Raw genomic sequence first — 27505 nt, forward strand, 5'->3', positions numbered from 1 at the left:
GTAGCGTGCTTGTGAGAAGATCTGCCTAATTCTGAACTCACTGGTGTAAATCTCAAGACACTCCACTGAAGTCAATGGACTTACCTATGTGTAAAGTCGTTGGAAGGAAGGAGAATTGGGCCCAATGTCTTGGGTAGTTGTGATGTGAATTTGAGACGACCTAGTGCAAGTTTCAATACCCTTTGTTAATTCTGAACACTGGAGTGACAGAGTCCAAACTGTCCAGTAAGGAAAGCTGCAAACAAACATCACGGTAGCATTTTCTTTCAGTGACATTTATTGGTAATTGCAGCAATTAGTACCATAAAGAAGTGATGTCCCAACAGCAGTCACAGTACAAGAAAGGAATCTGTTTTGGAAGGGGAAGTGTTAGCACCATAAGGATCAGAGTGCTTTAGAAATCCAGTGAAGACGCTCTTGAAAGAGGAGAGTGTGAACACAAACATCTACTGCTGGACACGCCGAATAGACTGGACCTGGAAGGTCTGGGCGTGTGAGCCCCACTCTCTCCAGTGCTTGTAATCTCCACCGTGATGGTCGCTCTCCAAAATGTACTGGTAGCCACGGTAACCAGGATACTGGTAGCAAACCCAGCTGGAACAAACAGAAGAGTCAGAAAGCTGTTGGACTTGGAAAGGGGAGAAATCCCCTGGCCTACAAATCTAGAACTGTCCTAGGTGTATCTTGGTGAATTGCTCACCCAAACCCAGAAAGAAATCGAGCCAGATCATCTGCCTCTAAACTGCTCCTAGAAAACCAGGAGAGGAAATGACCCTACATGGCACTAAAGAAGAAAATACTCTTTTCTTGTCAAACTGGAGTTCGTTTCCCAGCTTTATTATGGGTAAGTCATTTGCAAACAATCAGGAGTTTGTCATTGTGCTCAGATGTGAACCCATATGCGGCTGTGTCCACCAGGACTGCAGCTTGTGGCGCTTTCTGGAGTGCAACCAGCCCTCTGGCTGCTGCAGAATTCCTACTAGATTTGCTGTTTTTTTTAAGGTTGCATTCCTCTGAAAAATATGTGCTTCCTCTGAGCTCTAGCTCAGGTAGAGCTGTCCTCACCTGAAAGCCCTTGGCTGCCCATGCCCACATGCTGAGGTACTGATGTGCTTGAGCAGTGCCACAGCTGAGGGACTAAGGAAAGGGTAGAACTGCATTGTGCCCCATGTCCATTGTGGCCTGTAGGCTGAATTCTGCATGTTCCATTTCAACAATGGAGATGGCCCTTGCTTGGATAGCCTTGGCTCTGCCTACATTAAGAGAATTTGCAAGTTGATGCAACTAGAGCAAGCCCCTCATGCAGAAACTGCACTGGCAGAAGAATGGGTACTGGACTAGGTACACCCATCCCCAAGTTATCTACACCTGCTGCGCTCGGCTCAGAACAGCTCCAGCAGGTCTTGTGCCAGTGGTGGAGCTGGGCTCCCTCAGCGGGGTAGGGCTTTCCTTAGGCCTGTCCCTTTAGGAGGCCCTGCTGTGACTGGGAATCTTCACCCACCCCTAGCCGAGCGCTGGGCTTTACAGCCAGCCTCCTGGTGCGCTGAGCCCACGCGTCTCACTTACGCGCCACGCTGCACCTTCATGGAGCCCACTTCATTGTTTCCCCAGCCCATTGCCTGCAGGGAGGGGTAGTCGTCCGATAGTTCCCACTGGCGTCCTATGAAGTTCTCCTTCTCAAAGACTGTCATCTTGGACTCCTTGTGATTCTGGGCCACAGGAATAGAGCAGACAGGAGAGGGAAGCTAGCAGCATCTTTCAAACAGAGCGTGTGGTGGGAAACAGACACAGCTCCTAGTGCTGGGCCCCTCGCTCCAGAGACCCCCATTGACTGGCTGTCTCCCATCTATTAACCAGGATCAGAGATCCATGGCTGAAGCAGAAGGTACGAAAACCTTATGCTAAAGCAAGGGAGGTGCGGCCATCTACGTCCCCTGCCCTATTGTGTGGGGACTCAGAGATACTGCAGCGATGGACAGCCAAGGGTTCTGCACTTCCCTTCCCAATCCCATCAGACTTTAGCAACCCCTGGCTGGAGCTTGCCTTATACCTCTACAAAACCAACCCAGCTCATTTTTAGAGCCCAGGGAGGGATCTGAGTGCGTCTGAAAGCCCCTTGGTGGTGCCTTACTTGCCCCTAGGGCCCAGCCCTGCTGCACAATCACACTACAGAACTGTTCTATGGAGCCTCCTTGCTTTGCCCTATGCTTACACCCCAGCATCAGCTTGGCCCTGCCAGCGGTGCTGCTGCACGCACTCCTGGGAGCGGGGCCGGTGGGCTCATCCAGCACCGCACTTCCCTGTGCTCTACACAGCACAGAGAGGACACAGCAGAAGTGTGCGGACGCTACCAAGCTCGGAGGGGTTGCAAGTCCTTTAGAGGACAGAATTTGCATTCAAAATTATCTGAACAAACCGGAGCAGTGGTCTGAAGTAAATAGGATTAAATTCAACACCCATGCAAAGTGCTCCATTTAGGCAGGAACAATCCGTTGCGCGCACACAAAATGGGAAATGGCTGCCTAGGACGGAGCACTGCGGAAAGGGATCGGGGGGTCATAGCTTGTGATCCACTAAGTATGAGTCAATAGTGTAACATTGTTGCCGGAGGTGGGGGGAAGTAGAAGCGAACGTCATTCTGGGCTGCATTAGCAGGAGTGTCGGAAGCAAGACACGAGTAGTAATTCTGCTGTACTCCAGGCTGATTAGGCCTCTACTGGAGTATTTGTGTTCAGTTCTGGGTGCCACATTTCAGGAAAGATGTGGACAAATTGGAGACAGTCCAGAGGAGAGCACCAAAAATGATTCAAGGTCTAGAAAACATGACTTAGGAGGGAAGATGGGGGGGGGGGGGAACTGGGTTTGTTTAGTCTGGAGAAGAGAAGACTGAGTGGGGGGGGGGGACATGAGAACAGTTTTCAAGTACATAAAAGGTTGTTACAAAGAGGAGGGAGGAGAATTATTGTTCTTAACCTCTGAGGACAGGACAAGAAGCAATGGGCTTAAATTGCAGCAAGGGAGGTTTAGGAAAAACTTCCCAACTCTCAGGGTGGTTAAGCATTGGAATAAAGTACCTAGGGAGGCTGTGGAAGCTCCATCACTGGAGGGTTTTTAAGAGCAGGTTGGACAAACACCTGTCACGGATGGTCTAGATCAGGGGTAGGCAACCTATGCCACGGGTGCCAAAGGTGACACGCGAGCTGATTTTCAGTGGCACTCACACTGCCCAGGTCCTGGCCACCGCTCTGGGGGGCTCTGTATTTTAATTTAATTTTAAATGAAGCTTCTTAAACATTTTCAAACCTTATTTACTTTACATACAACAATAGTTTAGTTATATATTATAGGCATGTAGAAAGAGACCTTCTAAAAAGGTTAAAATGTATTACTTGTACGTGAAACCTTAAATTAGAGTGAATAGATGAAGACTCGCCACAGCACTTCTGAAAGGTTGCCGACCCCGGGTCTAGATAATTCTTAGTCCTGCCATGAATGCAGGCAACTAGACCAGAGACCTCTCGAGGTCCCTTCCAGTCCTAGCATTCTACTCACTGGAGTGACTGATGAGTTTTTAAGCAGAGTGGTTGTATTTGCTCACTCTCCAGCTGCCGTTAGTAATTTGTTGACTCTTTAACACCAGTGTGATGGTCTCCCTGTCTCTCGTCCAGGCCTCCCCAGAAGCATCCAGCAAAGGGAAGAGTAGGCGACTGTCAGGCTAATTTGCAGCAGCTCTTAAAAGTTTTAGGCTATTTCATTCCAAAAGCAATGTGAACCCAACCCTCCCCTCCCCTCCCCCTCTGCCGGCCCTGAGCCCAGGAAGCACCTTTTTGGAGGCGTGCTTTTTGCATAACTACACTTGGCATGAAGGCAGCGGGGTGCTGGGAAATGCGACAGCGTTGAAGAGGCCAGGGCCTCGCACTTACAGCACAGCAGATGGGGCGGAAGGACATCAGGCGCTCGGTGTGGTAGGCGTTGCTCCCACTCCAGGCATCCCACCGTGGGTATTCTCCCCTTTCCAAGATAAACTGCTGCCCGCAGAAGCTGGTGTGCTCATAACCGATCCAGCTGCAATGACAGAGCATAGGTCCTGGGGCAGCTCTGGGCTGGGAGTCCATGCCCCAGACACAAGCCTGGGGGGAAGCAGGCAGGCCTGCCCCGTCCGGCTCCACCATTTTGTGTCACTCAGGGAGAAGGGGCCCAGAAAATCCCTGTGGGCTCCCTCGCTGCCAGAAGAGAGATGAGGCCAGGCATGGCCCCAGCCGCCTCCAGCTGTGCTGTCAGGTCTGGCTGGCTGCAAGCTGCTGCTTCTCCTGGGCTGGGTGCCCGAGGGGAATGGTGCGCGCATGGCACCCGGGGCTGCTAGCTGTGCCTAGGGTTAGGACAGGCCCTGCTCTGATAATCACCTGAGCTGGAGGTGGTATGGCACCGAGCTGGGTGAGTTTGTGCCAGAGCTAGCTCAGGGGCTAGGGCCTGCCCCGGGTAAGTGGCTGCTGGTTGGGCCAGGGATTGGCCAGGCTCATTACACATGCCTGGGTGTCTTCAGCACCCAGGCTGCAGCGTTCGCCAAGCCGGAGCAGGGGGGGGCTCCAGGGAATGGACTCCCCAGCTGGAGTCCCCACTTCCCCTGGGTTACAGGTGACCTGCACCGGCTCTGACAGCTCCACCCTCCTTCGCTTCTCTACAAGGGTCTGCAAGGGAGATTTTCTTCGCCTGTTTTTTTACTGTGGAAATATGGGGACTGTCTCATGCTGCTGCTCCCAGATGTTTTGGGAGGAGTCCCAAGGGTCTCTGCTGCCTATAGTGAACCCTGCACCAAAGGGCTGGGGGAGGTTTGATCTTCCCAAGAGGTGCCAGCAGGTTCTTTAGACATGGGAGTTATGGGCAACTAACACACAAGATGTTGGCTCCGCTCCTCAGTTGCTCGGGTTTTGCTTTCTTGCAATGCTGTCGTGGGGCTAGTTCCCCGGGCACCCCAGAGGCATCGGCAGGCTGAATTCCTAACATCAGAAATGCCGCCCCCTGCCCCGGTTCTCCCAACCACTCGCACCTGCCTCTCTCCACCACCCCAGCACCGCCCCGCTCTGAGAGATGCTTCCCCGGTCGTCTCTTGTGCCCATGTGTCCACAGCTCTCGCGGCAGGCGAGTCTCTGTGTGAGGCCAGTACCCACGCTGCCCACCGGAGTGTCTGCACCGCGCCCGGCAGACAGCCTGGATGTGATTAGGGACGGCTGCTTCTGCCCACCTCTGTTCTGCAGTTAGAGGCCGGATGAATTTCTCTTCTTTTCTGCTCCTTCAGGAGCGAGAACCTGAGCCTCTCAAACCCCCAACCCGCCCTGCATCCCTGCACGTGTCTGCCTAGGAAAGCAGTGACTCGGGTGGCAGGTGCGATGGGGAAGAGATGCCCCTTGGTGCATTGTCAGGTTGCGCCAGCGCTGGGCCACCCACAGTCCCCTCCTGTCCTCTGTGTATTAGAATCTCTACCGGGGCTTCCCCAATTCAGCTGGATATAATTTGTGGAGGTGGGTTGTTGGGCACGGGGAGGGGTTGAGGGAAAACAGGGGGGTTTGAGGGCTGAGTGGCACGAGCCGTGTGGGCATCTGGCTGCAGCCTCGGGCAGGTGGATCAGTTAGTAACATGCTGCCTGGTTAGGGTGTGCCTCCTGCCTTAATCCCATTAGCAGTGTCAGCCTCTCTCCCACCCTTCCCCAACCCTAACTGCAGCAGGGTTCTCACTGCAGGGCCTGTTCTCAGCATTAAGGGGCTGGAAGTGGCAGAGAAATTGTCCCTCTGCTGTGCAGCAGATTCCCCGTTTTGGTTGGTGGAGAGGGCTCCTATCACTCCTGGAGCCCTGAGTCTCTCCACGTTTTTCTGCTGTGCACCCCATCTTGTGGACCCCACCTTTCCGGGCAAAGCAATTGGGCAGGCGTCTCTTCAGAGTCCTCCGTGCTGCTGCTTACCTAGCTGGCTGTGTTGCTGAATGGTGGTAGGCATGTTGCTACCAGGCAGAGCATGTGGCCAGCACAGTGCTGTGCGACGCATCCTGGTGACTGGGCCCAGCTCTCCTGTTCGGCAGCGGACAGGCCAAGCCGATGTCATTGACTGATGGGATCCCAAGCAGTCACGGGCCCCAGGCCAACAGTCACTCTGCAGGCTGGTTGGGACTAGACTGGGTCTCCTGGGTTGAGAGAACTGTTCAGTGCAGGGCTTGCTAAGCCGGGAGGTTCCACTTAGCCATGTGGAGCACTAGCTGCAGAGCTGGAGGGGGCTTTGGTGAAAACGGGGTCATGCTGTCTGTGGGGACGCTGGGAAGGGGAGATGCCTGTGTGCAGGGCCCTCCGCTCTCCACTGGCTGCTGCCTTGAGGATGTGTCGGACCTGGCAGGCCTGGCTGCGTGAGGAAGCTGCACTGGGTTAAGCAATTTCAAAGTGACGTGGTTAATCTGGTGCAGAGCCCTGGGTGGGCACTGGCTGGGCTCACAGGGTTAGCTCACGCTGATTGGGAATGGGATTACGCTGAATCACACTAATCCACGCTCCAGATGTTGATTTGGTGTGTTGTAGGTGACCATAGACCGCAGGCCCTGGCTGCAGCTTCAGATCCGCTCTCAAAGTGAAGTAATGGGCTTAACCCCCATCTCAGCCAAGGGGTGTGTGACAGGCTCAACTGCCCCCATTCCTCTCTGCCCCTCGCCAGCCCCCTCCTTCTCCAGAAACAAGCCTGCCATGGCTGATGCTGTCCCTGCTGCTCACTTTAATTACCTACGTTTTCGTCTTGGTGCCATCCGAGCTCTGCTCCATCCCACACTGGGCACAGTCGTGCGCTGCAGGACCCAAAATGGGACACTAGTTTCCACCTCCACTGCCCCGGGTAAGTGGAGCCCAGGAGCCACCTGGCTAGTAGGCCTTGTGGTTTGGCATAACGGCCAAACTCCTTCTCCTGAGGTGAGATGACAACCCGTCCCAGCCGTGCTCCATCCAGCTCCCCCAAGCCGCGGGGGAAGAGCCGGCCAGAGCTTGAGCTACTTACGCGCCACTTTCCACTTTCAGGGAGCGGATGTTCTCGAAACCGCACTCGATGATGGTGGGGCAGGCCGAGGTGAACTCCATCTTCTTTCCCTGGAAGTTTTCTTGGTCGTAGGCTGTGATCTGAAAGGAAGAGTCATCCCCTCATGAGTGTCACTGAATCGGGGGAGGGGCGTGGTGCACGTTAATAGCCCTGGTGAACTGGGTGCTCATTGACCAAGAATTAAGGTTAATGCCCCGGCTACAGCTGGACACTGCGTGGTCTGCATCTGTGCCCCTCAGTGCTGGCCCCCAGCGCTCCTGTTATTCCAGCTCTACTTGTAGCACTCAGGTGCATGGGTGGTCAGAACCACCTTGGCCCCATGGACGTGTTCTTTCTCTGCTCCCCTACGGCGCACACAGGCTGCTGGGCTCTGACGACGAGCTCCGGGCTCGGCTGGGGCATCCCCGTGAGGGGTATGGAAGCAACCACACCCCGTTGAGTGCACGGAGACGTGCTGATGCCAGGCAGGCTGCAGAGTCGACAGCCCTAGGGCTGCGCTTAGAACTCACGCTAGTTCCGCTCCAAATTCTCCAGTGCAAAGAGGATGAGGTGGAGAAAGGAAGAGCAGGGACTTTCCCGGTGCCCTGGGCTGGTGCACAGGATCATCACCTCTCCCCAGCAGCATCTGTGGAAGCAGCTTCTTCGTCCACCCCCTAGATTTACACACCTGCTTCTCTTCTTCCTTCTCACGCTCCCACCCAGCAGGCCAGAACCCCGGCTGCTCCCCGGCAAATACGCTAGCAAGCCCCCTTGGTGGCAGCTCTGTCAGACCTCAGCCGGCTTTGCTCCGGCCACCCTTGCTCCCCTCACCTTCGCACTTCCACCGTTGGGCTGCTGCGCTTGACAGGCACACGCCTTCCCAGCAAGCGACTGCACGTGAGCATTCAAACCAGCAGTGTGCGTCCAGGGCAGGGAACTCCTGCCACCTGACTTCTGTGCAAAGAGCCCAGGCTGCACTCAGCGTGGTCCAGCAGGTTGGCACTGGGCTCTGCCACTGGTGGGTCACCTTGGCCAAGTCATTTTTTGTTCTTCTTTCCTCTCCCCTCCCTGTTGGTCACATTTAGTGTGTGGGCAGTGCCCGTGTGTGGGCAGTGCCCGGTGCACACTCAGCAGGGGCCTTGAGACCCTACATGATATAATTTATAATGTGCAGTACAGCTGGGACGTACCTTCCACGGGCCTGTGGGGCCAGGCAGAGGGTTGGTCTGAGCCATCTTTGCTGCAGGGCCGGTGCCTGAAAAGGAGGAGGGAAAAGCACAACTCGCATCACAATGACACTGGTGCAGAGCCAAACAGGCTACTTTGAAAAAGCTTTTTGGCAGGCGCTTGCTAGTGCCCACGTCCTGTCATTCATTGGGTCACCCCTCCATTCACTGCCGGCCCCATGCGCTCCCCGGTGTCCCCCGCGGAGGGCGGCGTGGGGCAGCGCTGCTCTCAATGGCCACTGAGCACGTCTGACATGAATTCAAGTGAAAGAAAATGCACCTGGCAGCAGGCCGGGGCCGAGACTATTCCAGGACAGCTGCAACCTTGTGAGGCAACTGGGGACAGGTAGAGACACATCCACACACCCCACCACGGTTTGGCACAGGTACAGGCATACACACAGAAACACCCCCCCACACACACAGCAGTGGGGTTGGGTACAGGTACACACACTCCCTCACACCCCACTGTGCTTGGAGATGGTACAGGTATATGTTTGCGTGTACATACACACCCCAGTGCGATAGGGGTGGTAGGGCACAGGTATAAACACACACACACACCAGCACGATAGGGTACAGGTATATACACACACCCCCACACACAGCGTGATAGGGTACAGGTATAAACACACACACACACCAGCACGATAGGGTACAGGTATATACACACACCCCCACACAGCGTGATAGGGTACAGGTATAAAAACACACACCCCAGCACGATAGCATACAGGTATACACACATCCACACACACAGCGTGATAGGGTACAGGTATAAACACACACACCCCCACACACCAGCACGATAGCATACAGGTATACACAGACCCACACACACAGCGTGATAGGGTACAGGTATAAACACACACACACACACACCAGCACGATAGCGTACAGGTATACACACATCCACACACACAGCGTGATAGGGTACAGGTACACACCCACACCAGCGCGTTAGGGTACAGGTATATACACACACACAGAGCGCGATAGGGTACAGGTACACCCGCACTCCCGCACACCAGTGCGTTAGGGTACAGGTATATACACACACACAGAGCGCGATAGGGTACAGGTACACCCGCACTCCCGCACACCAGTGCGTTAGGGTACAGGTTCTTGCAAGAACAGACAGGTTCTGCGCTGGTGGCTTAAGGGGTTTGTGTGGGCTCTAGATGCCATATGGAGATGATCCCCCACCCCACTCCCGGGTTGGCTTTAACCAAGGAAGTGCTCTGGTTGCTCGTACCCCCTGCTCTGTAGGAAGCCTGCCCTGGGTTACGCCTGGCATTTAGGGACAAACAGCTGATGATTTTCTCCTTACTGGTGCCCAGAGATGGTCCCCTGGGCCTGGAGTGCCCCTTGGAAGAGGAGGTTTCTTTCCAAGGAAGACCCTCCACCTGAAAGCCTCCTTTCCCCACCTGCCCCTGGGTCTGCAGCCGAGGGGAATTCATGCAGAGGAGACCAGAGACCCTGGTTTATCTGCTGATTCATTCAAGGCTCTTTTATCTGTTAAACAAACAGGGCCATCTCTCAGCTGAGACCAGACACCTGCTGTGGCCAGGAGCCCCCTGCTAGCCTGGGCAGGGTTAGTTCCTGCGAGTAGAATCAGATCTTCCAGACAGATCTGCTGGCAATGAGCATCCCCACCTAACGGCAGGGATTTGGGGGGTTGTGGTGTATGAGATCAGTCACATCACCCCTTCCCTGGCCTGCACCTCTGTACAGATAATAACACCCACCAGGGATGGCTACAAGGTACCTCCACCCCAAGGGGATGTGGTCTTATCCCCCTGCTTGGTAGCACTGTTAATTGACAGCAGAAATGCTGGCAAATGGCAAATACTAAAACCTTGACAAGCGCCTCAGTCTAGCTGCACTCCTGGCTTGGCTGTTGTTTCTGTGGGTCCTTCTCACACAATTTCATTTTTAACGTTGTCATTGGGAAGTTCTGCCTACTACCTCCCCCCCATATGTCCCCATCACAGCAGGATTGGCGCACCCCCCAATGCAGAACCAGAACGAAACAAGTTCTCTCTCTTTTCCTTCCGAGACTGTAGGAGGAAGATCTTATAATTTGTGTGTATGTATGAGCAGGTGTGTAGGTGGGGAGGTGTACTATGGGTCTGTGTGTATTCCCTGTCCGGGTGTGTGCGTGTGTGGGTATATTCCATGTCTGGGTGGGTGTGAGTGGGGGTATTCCATGTCTGGGTGTGCGAAGATCTGTGGGGTAGGGAAGACGTCTTCCTAAGTGTTTGCACAGCACCTAGTGGAGTGAGTGGGGCATGTGAGTGTTACCACGATATAGATATTAAACGCTACAAGTGACAGCTCATCTTCAGGCAGCGCAGCCCAGGTATAACAGAGACATCACCTGCGTACCCAGCTATGCTCTGCTGCATCCTCCAGGCACGGATTCCCTGCTCCGTCCATGCATCCGCTAGAGACTTGACTACTTTGCCCCTCAACAGATAGCTGAGGTGCGGAAATCATTTCTACTGAAAATGGCGGAGCGCGAAGGAAGCTGATCCCCAGGCTCCTGGGCGGGGGTGTTAATCTGAAACCTCCCGAGCTACCTTGTCTGTGTCTCGGGCTGTCACACCCTATGTGTGACCTGAGACACTTGGTCACGGGTTTAAAGGCCCAAGTTGAGACTGTGGTGTATGAATATGTCTTTGCAAAGGGTTCACTCCTGGTCAGTTTGATTTCAGCTCCTGGCGCTAGGCAGGAAGGAGGCTGTGTCTGCCTGGCTCTTGGAAAAGGAGAGAGAATGGATGAGGTGATAGGAAAAGTTGAAAATTCAGCCCCAGGACTCACCTAGCTCAGCCTGCACTGCTGCTTCCTCCATGTAATATCTGCCTGCTCCAGCGCCTCTGGTTATATAGCAGCCGGCTGGCCGGGGCCCCAGGCCTGCGTTTGTAAAGCAGTCAGCACTATGCTTTCTCTGAGATCCTTTCTGCTGAGCCTCAGAGATTCCAGCAGCTCAGGCCCATAGTCTGAGCCACGGGTCGGCTGTTTGCACGGCTAATCTTGGTCACAAATGACTCAACAGCTTCGTTGCTCTGGTATTTTCCAGCCTGGCAGCATCATTCTGTCATGAGACAAGCTTGGGGTTCTGTCTCTGTCCCCTCTCCCCTCCCCTGCCAGGACGCCCCCCACGGTTGCTCAGAAAGGTTCTTGGTATTTGCTTTTTCAGGCCAGTGTTTTGACTGTTTTCAGAGACGAGCCTTGCAGAATGGGACAAAGATTTTCCCCAGCAAGAGAAGAAAAAGAGACCAACAGTGAAGGGGGGATGATACCCAGCCTGAAGCACCCCACCCTGCTAGCAGCTGCTGGGAAAGGGGTGAGTCCTGCTGCCTGACCAAGCCAGAGCGCTTGTTACCCCACACGCATGTAAAGGAAGGGAGCAGCTCTCTGGGCAGAGAAGATTTAGGGTGTGAGCTGAGTGACCCTGAGGGAGGACCCGTCTCAATCTATATTAGTACTCAGATGGCCCCCATCACCATCTTTAATGGATTTACCCCTCAGATTATCCCATAAGGGGAATTATCCCCATGGGTCCGATGGGGAACTGAAGCCAAGAGAGGCTAAGTGTCTGGAGCAAGGCCACACAGGAATCAGTAGCAGAACCAGGAACTGAAGACTGGTCTCCCAAGACCCAGGCAGGCACCCTGACCGCTGGGCTGGGCTGTCCTTCCTCTCTAGGAGCCCCAAGCGGGTAAAGGCGTCAGAGCTGAACATTACCTGGGTTTTGATTTCTGTGTTAATTAACCTCCCTCCCAGGGGGAGCCAGACGGGGCTCCCCGGAGGTTTGCTGTCTGAGACCAGCTTGGGAAGGGCTCTGGCTCGGGGCACCAAGACAGAGGCAGCTGCTTGACAGTGACAGAGACAACGAAGTGCATCACCCCAGTCCGTACCATTGAGCGCAGGCCTGGTGCAGTGTGAATGTCAGGCCATGTGCCAAGGCCCTGCTCAGTAGTTCCCCAGCCCCTTTCCAGGGCCATCGGCTCGCAGCAGTTGGTGCTGAGCAGAGGGGTCTCTCCAGGGTGCGTAACATCCTGCAGCACAGAGGGCCTCCCAGGAGCTCTGCAGGCCAACGCCCAGCTGCTCAGGGCGGTGCTGAGTCAAGGGGAGGAAAGGAACCTGCAGCTGGTCTCTGGGCCACACATGCTCTTCTCAGCGCCTGACCTTCAGCTAACCGGGGTGGGCGCAGGCTCCCAGAATGACCCTTGTCCTGGTGGAGACAAGGGGGGTGAGGGAATATCTTTTATTGGACCAACTTCTGGTGTGGAAGCTACCGGCTTCTGAGCTTCACAGAGCTCTGCTTCCCCTCGGGGAAGGGTAACCGGAGCCTCTGAGCTAAACTACAAACTGGGCAGATGGTTCAGCATGTGCCGCAGGAGACCCCTTCTCTTGGTGCCTTGCAGACCAGCTCGGGGGATGTTTGTGGGCTGCAGGAGACCTGCTGTGTCTTGGCAGAGCCCCAGCCCATGAGCTCTCTGGGCAGGGGCTGTCTCTCCTGTGTGGATGCGGGGCCCAGCACAGCAAGGCCCTGCTCTGTGCTTGGGAGCCAGGGCACCCTGTTAAATACTCCCCTGCTAGCTACCAGAGTCCTGCAGAAAGCGTCTCACCAGCAGCCCGGCTTCAGCCTCACACTCCATGACTGGGGCCCTGATCCTGCCTGCCCCGGCGCTCTTTGGTAACCATAGTAACTGGATCTCTCTCTGTCCCATCCCTGCCCTGGGGTTATCCCACGTGGCCTGGCATGAGCAGGTTTCAACTGCTGAGCCCTGCAGGCCATGAGTCCTCTGGGCTGGACGGGCAGGGCTCCTTGTGGCCAGGCCCTGGGCCAGGCCATGCCAGGCCAGGCCTGTGTTTGCTGTGAGGCTGCCGGGGCCTGGGGCCTGGGCGTCGACTGCACCGAGGTGGCTGCCTGCCCTGCAGCGCTCTCCAAACAAGTGAGGTCATGCGCAGGCTGCCGGCTCAGCGCTTTGCTCCCCGCGGCACAATGCGGCCGCTGGGACGTCTGACTGCCCCTTTTGTTTGGCACTAAGCAGTGCGAGGGGACAAAGCGCCCCGTCAGCTCCACCTGGGCCTGCCTATTGTCCTCGCAGGGCTCCCTCCCCAGCCCCGGCCCAGGGGCACACAGGGGACCTGGCTCTCCCCGGCGCCCTTTGCCTGGAGCCACCATTGCCAGAGGGCTCTGGGCCCTCACCCCGCAGGAACATTCCTGGGGCGGGGGGAGCATACAGCCGTCTTGCCCCCAGTGCCCCAACCCTCCTCTATGGTGTCTGCCCCCACCCCTCTAAATGTCCTCCCAGGGTGCCTGCTCTCAAACTCCCCCATCTCCTCAGCCCCCAGTGTGGTGTCTGCCCCTCAGACCTCCCCCTGCGCTGTCTCCCCTGCAGGGTCTGAGCCCCTAAAGCGTGCCCCCCAAGGGACCCCGGGGCCAGGAATAAATATCTAGGATGCAGCATGTTGGGGCTGGGAGATTCCAAAATCCAGCAAGCTCTGATGCAAAAGGAGGCACCTCCATGCTCTGGGCGTGTGGAGGGGAAATGGGGCAGCCTGAAGTCCCAGTTCGGGCACAGCAGGTCTCAGTACCGCTGGGGAGGAAAATGCCAAGCAGCGGTGTGAATGCCCAGCGCCTGCCCTAAGGGCTGAGGGCTGTGTACCCTCCCCCAGGGGTGGGAAGCAGGCAGGGCCGAGGAGCACGCCAGCACGGAGAACCAAGGAAGGCTGGAGGAAGAAGCCAGCCTCAAAGCGGGTTATTGCTCCTACTGTCGCAGAACTAGGGCTTGATCGTGACTTGGGCCACAAGCCCACGCAGAGGACTAAGCCCCTCATCATGCCCACATGTGGGCTACACAGTGCACTGGGGCAAGTGGGAACTGGGTGGAGGCCGGGCTCTGACCCCTAAAACACCAGCCGGCACAGCTGAACTTGCAAGGGGCATGGTCCTGCTCTCCTGGAGTGTGCCTGGAGCAATACTATAGAATAATAGATTCTTGTGGGGGCCCCTGCAGGACCCGGGGCCTGGGGCAAATCGCCCCACTTCCCCGCCCCCCCCGGGCGGCCCTGGCCTGGTGGCACACTCCTGGGGCAGTGCAGCTCCTGCACTCCCCTGGCTCAGGGCTTTGCGCTCGCAACGGCTTACAAACTGCATATTACTAACCTGGGGAAAGTCTGAGGAATCCGTGCTGATGCACCACCCAAGAGCTGCTTGGTCTTAAACTGTCTTCAACAAGAACAATAAGGAACATGCAACGCCTGACAGACAATCACGCCCTCTCATTGAGTTTGAAGGCCCAGAAGAGCCTCACCCAGGGATTCTTGCATTGAGCCCAGATCCATTTCCTTCCACAATTCCTCGGGTCTGGATGTAAAGCTGTCATGTGACCGAGAACCCCCCAGAACCCCTGGTGAGTTGTTAACGGTTAATTCCCCTCCCTGCTAGAAAATTGTGCCTTAGCTCTAGTTAGTTTCAGTCTGAATTTCAGCTTCCAACCATTAGACCTTGTTCTGCTTTTTGCTGCTAGTATAAAGAGCTGCCTACGATCAAAAATCTCTTCCCCAGGTAGGTCCTTATAGACCATGATCAAGTTACTTCTCAGCCTTCTCTTGGATGAGATTATGTCTTTAGTCTCTCACTCTAAAGCAAGTTCCCAGACCCTGAGTCCTTCTCCTAGCAATAAACCCATTTTTGAACCAGTTCCAGTTTGTCAGCATCCTGTCTGAACAATCCCCTCCTTGCTGCCTTAGATATGTGTGGAATCGCTGCCCTCCTTTGGTGCTCAGATGCTTTTCAGAGCACGGAAGGCCCAGCGGATCTATGGACATACACGTGCTCCAGAGACCTTCTCCTCTACTTGAGATATGGACAGTGTGCACTGAAGTCATCTCAGGCCAGACTCTGCCGTCCCTACTCATGGTAAGTAGCACCTCACTCTGCAAGTACCCTGGGGGAGTAAAGCACTACTCAGTGGGAGTAACAGTGGCAGACTCTGTCCCTTTCCTACCACCTCTGTCCTGTAGTTCAACCAGCAACGCAGCTTCCCTTAATAACAGCCACAGGCTGTGGCTAATTAAGCTGCAACTTCAGGTGGCCTATATGTGCCAGCAGACTTGGAGAAGTCCTCTGTGATACACCTAGTCAGCAGCACGTGTGCAAGCGCTGCTTGCTCCCTTTTCTGACAGCAACACGGGAATGGGGATACAGGGAGTGCAGAATCGGGCCCCCTGGAGTTGCTGTACTGCTTCTGGCCACTGGAGGGAGAGCGAATCACAAGAAGTGAGCTGGTCCGTCTGTGCCCAGGCCCGGCAGCGGACACATGCGCCCAGGTGGCCTGTGGCCCTGCTGGCTACAGAGTTTTGTCCCCTACACGAGCCACTCAGGCGCCCGCCAGCCAGTCACAATGAGAGCGTGGAGGGGAGAGCAGAAAGTTTCCCTGATCGTCTTGTCTGGGGTGGGAGGGGATGCTGGTTCTTCAGCCTCGAGCAGGGAGGTGCAGAGGGACCCAGGCTGGGCAGATCGACATGGGCCCGTCTGCACCCCTGTGTGGGGGACGAAGGACAATGAAATGCTCTCCGTAAAGCCGCTGTTGTGCTCCAGCCGCTGGTTTAGTTACTTTTGGAGCCAAAGGCAGAGGCTATTCATGGGGAGCAGGTGTAGAGCATCTCCCTGCGATCCTCATGTGCCTCGTGCTCCCCGTCCATCGGCCTCCACCAGCTGCCCCTCGCCTTACGCCTGGGGAAGGGGCTGTCCTTGTCCTCTGTGCTGGTCCAGCGCCCAGTGCACCGGGGCCTGATCTGCACCAGCACAATACAGCCAGGAACGGCAAAGGCAAACGCGGCACAGTGGTGGTCGTGTGCAGTGCTGGGAGCTGTGCCCTGCGGGCTGGGCTGAACCATCACGTTTACGATGGAGACGGGCAGGAATCAGCTGCCCCGGTCTCAGCCCCTGTAGCCCAGGAGAACCGGCTCCATGCTGGGGGCTGGACCATTTACAGGTCTCCCCACCAATACAGCTGTGCCTAGCCCACCCCTGGCTTCTATCCCTACCGCTGACATCAGCTCCCTCTATGGCTCCAGGTTACTGCCTCCGCCACACCCCCTGCAGGAGCCATGTGCCCATCTGGCGGGTACAGGGCACACGCTTGTCCCTTGAACCCCACAGCCCGAGCATGTGAATTTCCTGCCCGCCCTGCTCTCCCCTAGCCAGCACAGCCCCAGAAGCAGCCACACCCTCTGCTGTCAGCTTGCCCGTTCACTGTGTACATTTGCTGGCCATTTGGTTGAATTTCTGGCCATTTGAGTTCACCTCAGGTCGGTCTGGAAGACCAGGGCCTACGGGTGTCCCTCCCTCCCACCCACCCCACAGCGTTCCCCACTTCAGAGAGGCGAGAGAGGAGCCTTTTCTGCCTTGGGAATGGCACTGTCTGCAAGGGCCCCCCAAAGACTGTAAGCCGTCTCGGCTCCTGCAAGAGGCTCTGCTAGCGCATGAGTCTGGGGGACTTTCTCCTCAACGCTCAGCTCCCCTCCCCTCTGTGCTGAAGCCTGATGCAATATCCCAGCCTGAGAGGAGCCAGCCCCTTGCAAAGGCAGGTTCCCCATGGGCCGGATCCAAGTTCTTGGGCTGGAGCTGAGGATAACACCTCAGACGGGCTGGGGTTTGCCGAAGGCTGCATGGTACTCACATAAGCATCGTGCTGTCAGATCCAGCTGGAGCCCAGGGCAACTGGCTTTTCTAGATCCTCGGGATCCCCAAAAGGGGAAACCCTTTAGCACTACAGAATGAATTCCTTCCTGTTCTAGTCTCTCCAGGTTCTCATACCCCCGACCACTACAGTATCTGAACACCGTCCAGCAGAGCACTAAACAATGCACCCATCACCTGTGCTTTGCTCTCGTCCTCTCCCCAGGGGGAGGATTGTGTGTACAGCAGAGTGGTTTGTTTTGGAGGTTTTTTTTTTCTTTAACATACGCACTGCTCCGGATTTGGGTCAGAGACGGGTGGGAGCAGGGCTCCTGGGGAGTCTGGGATGGGCCTGAGTTCCTGGGGGTTTGTTCCGTGGTCTGGGACTGGCCTGTGGGATGCTCTGTTTGCTGCCCAGCTGGGCTCTGCTCTGGTGGTGCAAAGTTCCACGGACCCGAGGGGTGGAGTTATGGACCTCGGTCCCCAGCCCGGAGCCAAAGGCCCCTCCAGATACGCTGAGCCCCGGCCACTGAGCGCCTCGAAGATCAGGCCTGAGACGCGGCATGCTATGGGAAGCCAGCACAGAGAACTAAAACACAGGAGCTGCAACAGTGCACGGCCACCCCCATTCCTTACCCAAGGGCCACGGCTACTGCTCAGCTGGGAAACTGCCACTGATTTCAGTCAAACAGCAGCCTGCCCGGTGCGATCTGCCACAAACAAACGGGAACCCACTGCTAGGCTGACCGGAGACTCGGAGCAAGCTTGGGTTACCCATCAGTTGGCATGCAGGGCTGCTTCCCCCGTCCGATACCCATGGACGGAGAAATCTGAGTGCAGCCCCAAGGCATGTGCCCTTCCCATTCAGGCAAGGGGAAAACCTGCAGCAGCATAACCAGCTGCTGTTCCTTCACTGGAAAGCACCCAGGCACCCTGCTCTCCTGGCCAGCCCCAGCCCTGGAGGAGCTGCACCTCCAGCTGGACAGGTAGCTCCTGGACGTCTCAGCCCCACGTGCCCAAGACAAAAGGAAAGCACAACATGCAGTGCTGACAAAGGCAGGCAGCTGTGTCACAGTCCCCTCCCCCACTGCAAGGCCTGTGTCTAATCTGCCTATTCAGTGCTGGGCCTGTCGGCCACAGCCCATCTGGTGGAGCAGCCCAGGGTGTTCCTTGGTCCCCCCACTCTCCCCAGCATTCAGAGGCTGAGAGCATTGAAACAGGGCCCGTTGCTCTCTGCAGCTGTGTCCAGGGGGGGATTTCTAACGAGACCTCGGGCTGGACAGAGAGTATTCCCAGGGCATGCATGTCCCTTCTGAGCACCTACGCTGGATGGGTGTGCACCCAGTGCCTCATTATGCTACTGCAAATTCAGGGGTGCACGACACAAGGCACGAAGCCACTCGAGAGCAGCAGCCTCCTGTCGTTCGAGGTAACTGCCCCCGAGGGCACTTTCATTCTGCAGTGGTGGTGCGTGCTGCAGAAATGCCCAGGTGAGAAATGCAAGACCGAGGGCTATGCCTCCCATTCAGCGCTGCGTACTCTGAGCGCAACAGAGCGAGGTTGGGCAAGCTCGTGGGGGAAGCGGCTGGAGCAGCCTCAGCTTCCGTGCTGGTTAGAGCACACGCAATGGAACAGGAGGTGACAGGAGCCTGGAGAGTGCTCTAGGCACTGGTGTGGCAGGGGCCGCAGCGGGAAGATGATGGCTGGTGTGTATTTTTCATTCCCACCCCAGCTGGTAATGCTGTGCAGGAGCAAAGTCCCCTGTCAGTTTACACTGCATCAGGTCAGTTCCACACTTCCCTGCAAACTGAAATTCAGATGCAACCACAAGTGGCAACAGCCATTCTCTGAGAGCTGGGCCCTCGCCGGTCACAGACAGACACACGCGCAGGGGAGTGGAATTACTGTTTCCTCCAAAACCTGAAAGCCAATAACCCCAAAGCAATCCCAGTCTTGTTCTCTGCAGGGGCTCCTGCCTCCTTGAGTTGGCTTCCAGTTTCTCAACCGGGCCCTGGGTTTGGATCAGCCTGGGGTGTTCGTTAGGCAGAGGTTATTCCTTTCACAGCTGCCTGAAGAGCAGGTAGGATATCACCACATTCCCACAGCTGTTACTCCTTCGATGTCAGGAATGGCACTGGCTCCTCACGCCTGTGTCCATCTAGGTCAATGAGCTTTGAGATCCTTCGATGCCCATGCGTGATGTCCATTTAGCACAGCTGGGGTGGTGCCTCCTTCCCACTTTACTGGCACAGGAGAGCGCTGCCAGTCACTGGTGCTCTCTAGGGGGACCAGCTAGCAAGTGTGAGAAATCGGGACACTTTTTTTGGGGGTGGAGGGGGTCTAGTTGCGTATATAAAACAAAGCCCCTAATATTGGGTCACCCTAGTGCTATTAGCAGTGACGGCCTGTCCGGCACGCTGTCAGTCTGGCCAGTGCCCCTCCTCCCATCAGAGAGCGTTCTGCGCTGCCGGCACTGGGCCGGGGAGTTTGCTGTTCTGGTGGATTCTAGCGGCTGCCTAGCTGAACAGAAGGGCTGATCCCCATTGTACTTTTGTGTCTGCAAAAACTAGCCCTTTTTCTCCTCTGCCAACCACTGACAATGAAAGTTTGAGGCCATTTAGTGACCTGCTCGGCCTGTTCCCCAAGCAGGCCCAGCAGAGGCAGCCTCACCTCCCGGCCAGCAGAGCAGTACAAAAGGGCCTTAGGTAAGCTGCACCTTTCAGCTTTATTTCACACCCCACTCCAGAGAAGAGACCCTTCTCAGCAGGGCACTCCAGCCCCGCCCCTGCTCTGAAAGGGGGTCCCTCTCCGGCTGTCTCAGCATGGCTTCTAAGGGTCACCCTTTCACCTCACTGTGCCGCCTCAGCCAGTCCTGGAATACTGAATGGGTGTTTTTTCATGCATGAGCCACCCAAAGCTGCTTTAGTGTGCTTGGCAGCAGATAAAATACAGACTAAAATCCATGGCCGCTTTCAACTCCTCATTGAGCACAGGCTGCATGTGAAGCTAGAGTCAATTACATCCCTACTGGTCCTGCTCAAGGAGTCGGCATTAACTGCATGGCATAAATGGACATGCACAGACATTACGGGGATGGGCCTCAGGGACTGAACTGTCTGTTCATGTAAGGCTCAGCCAGGACCCAATCGCTATCATAACTGCTTGAGTACAACAGGGATTTTGCCTGAATTAGCGCTGCAGCCTTTGTCTCTAAATCACTGGTACCCCGCGTGATTCTTTCTGAGCATCTGAACTGCAGGAATCCACCTCCACGTAAACTCCCTCCTGCACCTGCATGTCGCTCCACAATCAGTTTCCCAGCGTTCCTGCCTTGGGCTTTGTCCGATCAAAGTGTATTGATTCTTCACATCTAGATGCGCTAAGCAAAGTGTGTTTCTTTGCTTTGGCCCCAACCAGGTTGGTGGTAAATTATTTCTTCCTGGACGGAACTGGGCAGAATTGGAGACTCGGGTCACTTCACAGGGCTGTATAAGAACTGGGTGAAGAGCAAAGAAAGGACAGACAAACAGATCTTAACGGTCGGAATATTTGTAATTAGCTCATCAGCACGGGATCTGGGTCCAAATGTCCAGGGGCCACAGCGATTGTGAAATGTGTGTAACAACGGATTAACTGCCATTGCAATTGGAAGACGTTTGTGATAATGCTACCATCACAGCGCCCATTTCACCTCCTGTTAGATGGATCCCGGCAGAATCCTCAAGGTCCTGTGTTCTACAGCATCAGCTCATGGGTACCTCAGGGACGGAGGGTGCACCAGGGATATGAATGAGTTGCTAACTGGCTTTGTGAACTTGTCGGTTTTATGTATCTTCACTTGTTCCCCACCGGCTCCCACACGGGCACCGGTCAGCTCTGGGTCAGCTGTTTACGGCAGCCCAGCACCACGCCCCTGCCAGTGGGAAGAAATGGCTGATGACACTTCTCATTTTCCGAAGCCTTCTGGTCAACTTGGTGGGAGTTGCTGGTGATGGTGCCGATGGTCCCAATTTACCTGCAACGTTAGCTGTGGCAGTTTCATGGTTGCACTGCCTGTGGTTCTGCACCTTTCCGACTGCCTCGGTCTCCTCCCCGTCCATGCTCCACCAGATTGCCACAGACAAAAGGGTGGAGCTGGAGGGAGTCCGTGTCCTTGAGCTTCTGCAAAGTCTGGCGGCCAGTGAGCAATTGCAGAGGAAGTGTGACCTCGGTCAAGGACCTAATGTCTGGCCTGAGGGCAAAGCAGCATCCAAGAATCGGGAATAGGTGATGCAAAAACTCACCAGGCAGGAGGCTAGAACTGCAGACCAGAGCCCCTTCTCCTCCCGCTGATGGGCTCCATCTTGCAGGCCTCCTTGATGCTGCCTCAGGAGAGAACTCTCTTCAAATGGCCATTGCAAACACACAATAGAAATACACGCATACAACAGACTTGGGTAACAGCTACGCTACAGAACTAATTGCTACCCACACCACAAGGGCCATTTAAATGACTGCTTTAACCACACGTTAGGTGGCCAAATCCCTCGGGCCGCCTTGAGCTAGATGCTCCTGTCTCAGAGGCGTGCAGTTAACAGTCTTATTCACTCACTGATAAAGCCCAGAGTCCCATTTAAAACTCTGCCCCTAAATTCAGTTCCCGGAGTTCTCCAGCTACTTTGACTGGCTTTGCAGAACAGGCTTGCTGCCAGGAGCACAGGTCTGTGCTGCTTCGGGTAGCAGGGATTTTAAATCTCGCGGGAGGCACTGGGACAGGGGCGTAGCCAGGTTTTCAGCGTAGGGGGAGCAAACATTAAAAAGGCGCCCTCCCTTGGCTCCTCCTCTGGCCACGCCCCCCGACCGGACCACCCCCCCCCACCGCTCACCTTCCCTCCTGCGCCGCCGCCTGTCCCCGGCCTGCTCCCAGCGCTCGGCGCGCTCCACGCAGGGCTCGCCAGCCAGGCGGCCTTAAAGGCACAGGGGCCCTTTCGCCTCCCCCCGCCCGCCGCATTAGCAAGGGGCGGGGAGAGCTTGGCCGCCGAGCCCTGAGCCGAGGAGCCGGCCCCCTCGCTCCTCCGGCTGCATCTGCTGCCCCTGCATGGCTCCTCTGGCTGTGCTGTTGCCAGAGCTGTCCGGCAGGCGCCACTTCCGTGCCAGCCTGCTGCTGCCGCCCCACGGCTCCTCCGTCTGTGCTGCTGGTAGCGCCGGCCGGCAGGCGCCACTTCCGCTCCTGCCGCCCTGAGGGGAAGCAGCTGCTTCCACTGAACCCCGCTAGCTACACTGCACTGGGACCTGGGCCTCTACCTCCCTTATGCTCCTTTGGAAAGCCCAGTTCTGGCCCTTAGGTTTCTGCAACTATTTCCAGTTTGCATTGCCCCACTTCTCCAGGGTATTTCTGACCATGGCAGGGCTGTATCAGTCCCTGAAGGTGCGCTGGCTGCACCCGATAAGCTGCTTCACCTACATGGGAGATGTCCCGGCTGCAGGGCTACCTGCTCCATTGCCCAAGTATCAGGCCATGTGTCTTTACCTATCCTGGGGTCGGATTCCACAATTCTCCCACTCCCAGACTAGGTGCTGGCATCCACCAGGCTTACCTGGAGGCCCGGCTGAGTTCTGGTTCTTCCCTTTAGGAGTCTGTGCCCAGTGGAGTACCACAACCAGGGTGGATAAAAATCAATGATTTAAAAAAAAATTGGAATTTTTTTTAATTTAAATTGGATGTTTTTTATAAAATGCTTTTAGAGGAAAAAACCTATCTAAAGATAGTTTTAATGAAGATACATTATAGCTCAAAGATCTCTCATCATGGACTAGGGATTATAAATTCTAATTCTATAATATAAGCCAATATATTCATGTCATGTTTAAGAAAAGTTTTGTAAATGAGTTCCGCTAGTTCATGGATTAGGGACCTAATTTTATGGGGTTCCGGGTGCTTCTGTATAGATTATTTAGGTTAATCTTTCTATCTACCCAATGGGACTCGGTGCTCAGTCTACACGATACCATTAGAGATGCCAGGTTTTGCAGTTCTCAAACTGTGGATTTGTGTCTCCAGAGATAACATGCTTGTTAACAGCAAAAATGTTTTTAAATAAATAATATATAGAGGTGAGAAATAACAGACCTCAACCCTATTGTCCCTCTGCAATGTGTGTACACAGAGTCAATCCCTTATCTCTCTCTAAAAGTGCAAAGTTTCAAAAAGTCCAATAAATAGAAGATTGTTGGGGGCGGAATAGATGTGGACAAGGAGAAGAAGTCTGGAGATAAATGTGAGAAGAGAGGGACAGGCAGCAGAAACAAAAGTGAAACGGTTTGAGTAGCACATTCCAGAAGTCTTGAGGTCTTTCTGAGTGTAGCCTTCATTGATTTGAGATCTGCCATACCATCCTCTCACTAGAAGGGAAAACCCATAATGGCAGCAGGCCGTAAGAGAGACCCAGTTTGGGAATAAGAACCATTCAAGAAATATATGTTTGCTGATGATGTTTTACAGAACTGCTGGAAGTCACTTAAGTACTTGGATTCAGAGACTGTTGAAGTGATAATCTCACTTTTAACAGCAGTAGCTTCTTCTGCCGGTGTAGAAAGAATATTTTCTTCCTTTGGACTAGTTCAGTCCATATTGAGAAATCATTTGGGACCTGAAAAAGCAGGAAAGCTTGTTTTTCTTTTCCAGATTATGAACAAACAGGAAAATGAAGGTGAAGACGCCTGAGTTAGCTACAGAAGCCAATATTTTAAGTTTCTCATGTTGACCTGGCTGACATAGTCAATTTAATTTTTGTTTTTAAATATTTCATTTAACTATTTTAGTTAAGAACAAGCCTGATTTTAAAAAGCTTGAACATTTAACTATATTCAAAATTTCATATGATTGTTTTGTTAAAATATTTTGTTTGCTGTTGAAGATAAAAATCCAGAATACATAACATTGTTGTTTTAGTTAAATAAAACAGTTTAAATGTCTGTCTGGTGATGTTCTCTTCCTAATACGGCATGGCAAGAAAATCCTCCAAATATTAATGATGAACCTGTTGAATTGGAGATAGTTCACCTCCCAATGACTTCAAAAATATCTGCTTCAATTACCTTCGGTAAATTAAATAACCAATCAATCATTCATTTTCTGATACAGCTGTAAAACTAATCTGAAAAATTTTCAAAATAAATCACTTAAAAAATGTATAGTGTGTACCTTCAAAAAATGAAACCTATGTCTATCTCTGAGTTGTGAAGAATGTATTCAGATTATAACAACCAACAAGAATGCACTTTTATGTAAAAATGCATGATTAAATGGAGTCTTCCTGACTAGTGATTTAAATCATGATATAAATCAAATCCACCCTGACTGCGACACAATAGCCTTCATAGCCAAAGGGCTGCTTATTTCAACCAAAGGAACAGATCATAAAAAGATTTGAAAAAACAAACTGTCTATACTATCAGAGGTGTAGCCGTGTTAGTCTGGATCTGTAAAAGCAGCAAAGAGTCCTGTGGCACCTTATAGACTAACAGACATATTGGAGCATGAGCTTTCGTGGGTGAATCCCCACTTTGTCAGACATATTCACCCATGAAAGCTTATGCTCCAATACGTCTGTTAGTCGATATGACGAAGTGGGACTGTTCTTAATGTTCCCTCTGAATACTGTGTGGGTGCCTCAGTTTCTGGCCGACCCTCTGTCTCCTGGCAACTAATGGCCAGGCCCTTCCCCCGTGCAAGGGGATGCTAAAGGTGTGGGAGAACAAAGAGATCAAATGACCACCTGGCCCGGGAAAGAGACAAAGGCCAGAGAGGAGGGGCTGGAGGGGTTTTTCAGTTTGGGGCTGGCTGGGGACGAGGAGTGAGGGCAGACGGGGTTGTCTGGCTCACTGGGCCCCAGAATGGACCCGGCTGAGGGGTCCTGTTCTCTGTACCTACAAGCTCTGTTTTAGACCCTGTTCCTGTCATCTAATAAACCTCTGTGTTACTGGCTGGCTGAGAGTCACGTCTGACTGCGAAGTGGGGGTGCAGGACCCTGTGGCTTCCCCAGGACCCCGCCTGGGCGGACTTGCTGTGGGAAGCGCACGGGGAGATGGGGATGCTGAATGCTCCAAGGTCAGACCCAGGAGGTGAAGCCATGTGAGCTTCTTGCCCTGAAGAGTCTGCTCACAGAGAGGAGACTTCACCAGAGTCCTGCCTGGCTTTGTGGGGAGCAGCTCCAGAGCATCGCCCGGGGACTCCGTGACAGTCTATAAGGTGCCACAAGACTCTTTGTTGCTGTCTACACCATGTTGGTCTTACCTAAAGGCTTCCCACCTCCGACAAAAAAAAACCAGGAGTACTTGTGGCACCTTAAAGACTAACAAATTTATTTAAGCATGAGCTTTCGTGAGTTACAGCTCACTTCTTCGGATGCCACCTCCGACAGTAACCCAGGCAGGGGTGTCCTCAGACACCCCCAACAGTAGCTTGTGTCTCAGCCAGACTCCCCCCAAACAACTCTCCCACTCTTGCGAGTTGTCGTTTTTGAGCTGCTAGAGTCCTTGTCTGTGTTCCTGGGCTGCGGCCCTTATGGAGATCCCCGGGCTCAGCAGGAGATGGAGTCAGAGCCCTCAGAGCCAGTGGCTCTACCATTGTCCCTTAACAATTCTCAGGTGCTTGCTGAGAGGTGGCTGCCTTATCTTGAGCTAGTCTTTCACTTCCTGCTGGCTTTTCCTTACAGCCCTCTAGGAGCCCAACCCAACATATTCACACCAGGACCATCCCAACATCCAGTGTCTGTACATCACTCCAGAGATGCTCCGTCTCCATCACAGGCACCTCGGCTTGTTTCCTTTGTTCTAAGATCAGACTGGTTTTGCTATGCTGTGCAATTCTAGCCAGATGGACCTGGGTGTGCTTTACAGAGCTCAGTGGCCCCAGCTCTGCACTGCAGCCACCTCTGGGGAAGACCACAGCAGCTCTTTATGACAGTACATAACAAATAAACACTGTATCTAACTGAAACTACAAATGATTGTATTTGTTACCTTACCTGTCCTGCGCTGGGGTTTCTGTGTGGCCCATCCCTGTCGTATCTGAGCACATTAGGGGAATTATTTTCATGAGCCCCCAGGAGGCAGGGAAATGCTGTTATCCTCAGAAAGCCAGAGAAATGAAGTGAGTTGCCCCGTGTCAAGGCTGTGGGACAGCTGGAGAGTGTACCCTGATCTCATGGGCTCTGTGGCAGGCCCCGAATCCCAAGGACGATCTGCCTGGTCCCCTTCTCGCCTTCCGTTTGTGTGCACATGTGCAGGTATGTGTTTGTACCGGCAGCAAGTTATGAGAGCCAGTGTGAATGTCCATGTCTCTGTGTGTCATGTTGGCCAGTACGGGGCTGTGTGATACTATATGGTGTGTGTGTCTGTGTAGCTTTCCACTGTATGTGAGAGTGCGTGTAAGGATAGCTGGAGAGTGAGTTTGCAAGACCACTGTGTGTGTGTAAGGCTGGTGTGAGTGTGGTAAGGATGGCCTGTGTGTGTGAGGCAGGCTAGTGTGAGTGTGTGATGTCTAAGGCTAGTTGGTGCCTCTGTGTGCATGAGCGTGTAAGACTGGCTGGTGTCTTGTGTGTGTGTGTCTGTAATGCTGGCCGGTGTGTGCAAGTGAATGGCAAGGCAGAATGTGCAAGTGGTGTGGGTGTGTGTAAGGCAGAGTGTGCATGGCTATGGGGGATAAGTGTGCAAGGCTGTGGGGATGCAGGGCTGGGTGTGGGTGTGCAAGACTGTGGGGAGTGCAGGGTGGTCTGTGGGGGCTGGGTCTGCATGGCTGTGGGTATGCATGACTGGGCGGTGCGGGGCTGTGGGTGCAGGGCTGTGGGGTGATGAATGTGCATGGTTGTGTGGGGGCTGGGTGTGCAGGGCTGTGAGTGTACACGGCTGTGGGGGGGCTGGATGTGCACAGCAGGTGTGCAAGGCTGTGGGTGTGCATGGTGGCGGGGAGGCTGGGTGTGCAGGGCTGTGGGTGTGCAGGGTGGCGGAGGGGCTGGGTGTGCATGGCAGGGGGGCTGGGTGTGCAGGGCGGTGGGTGTGCACGGCCGGGGGGCTGGGTGTGCAGGGTGGTGGGTGTGCAGGGCGGTGGGTGTGCAGGGCGGTGGGTGTGCACGGCAGGGGGGGCTGGGTGTGCAGGGCGGTGGGTGTACATGGCAGGGGGGCGGGGTGCGCAGGGCTGTGGGTGTGCACGGTGGTGGTGGGGGCTGGGTGTGCACGGCGGTGGGTGTGCAGGGTGGCGGAGGGGCTGGGTGTGCACGGCAGGGGGGGCTGGGTGTGCAGGGCGGTGGGTGTGCACGGTGGTGGTGGGGGGTGGGTGTGCACGGCGGTGGGTGTGGGCAGGGCGGTGGGTGTGCAGGGCGGTGGGTGTGCACGGCAGGGGGGCTGGGTGTGCAGGGCGGTGGGTGTGCACGGAAGGGGCTGGGTGTGCAGGGCGGTGGGTGTGCGGGGCTGGGTGTGCAGGGCGGTGGGTGTGCACGGTGGTGGTGGGGCTGGGTGTGCACGGCAGGGGCTGGGTGTGCAGGGCGGTGGGTGTT

General features: G+C 54.8%; 1 protein-coding gene across 8 annotated transcripts in view; it reads right to left on the reverse strand.

Annotated features, from left to right (window-relative positions):
* Positions 1 to 259: 259 nt before the first annotated feature.
* The window catches only part of CRYBA1 (crystallin beta A1), a 29955-nt gene continuing 2709 nt past the window's right edge, over positions 260 to 27505 (reverse strand). Inside the window, exons 1-7 of one of the 8 annotated variants that reach the window (XM_039508212.1) lie at positions 12907 to 12965; positions 11093 to 11366; positions 8234 to 8298; positions 7026 to 7144; positions 3924 to 4065; positions 1567 to 1709; positions 260 to 594 (exon numbers count right to left, since the gene is read on the reverse strand). In XM_039508212.1, coding sequence (XP_039364146.1) covers positions 447 to 594; positions 1567 to 1709; positions 3924 to 4065; positions 7026 to 7144; positions 8234 to 8298; positions 11093 to 11123 — 648 coding nt within the window. In that variant the 5' untranslated portion in view covers positions 11124 to 11366; positions 12907 to 12965 and the 3' untranslated portion in view covers positions 260 to 446. The other 7 variants (XM_039508219.1, XM_039508218.1, XM_039508213.1 and 4 more) reach the window with 7 other exon arrangements.

Source organism: Mauremys reevesii, linkage group 20, assembly GCF_016161935.1.
Source record: "Mauremys reevesii isolate NIE-2019 linkage group 20, ASM1616193v1, whole genome shotgun sequence".
Classification (NCBI taxonomy): domain Eukaryota; kingdom Metazoa; phylum Chordata; order Testudines; family Geoemydidae; genus Mauremys; species Mauremys reevesii.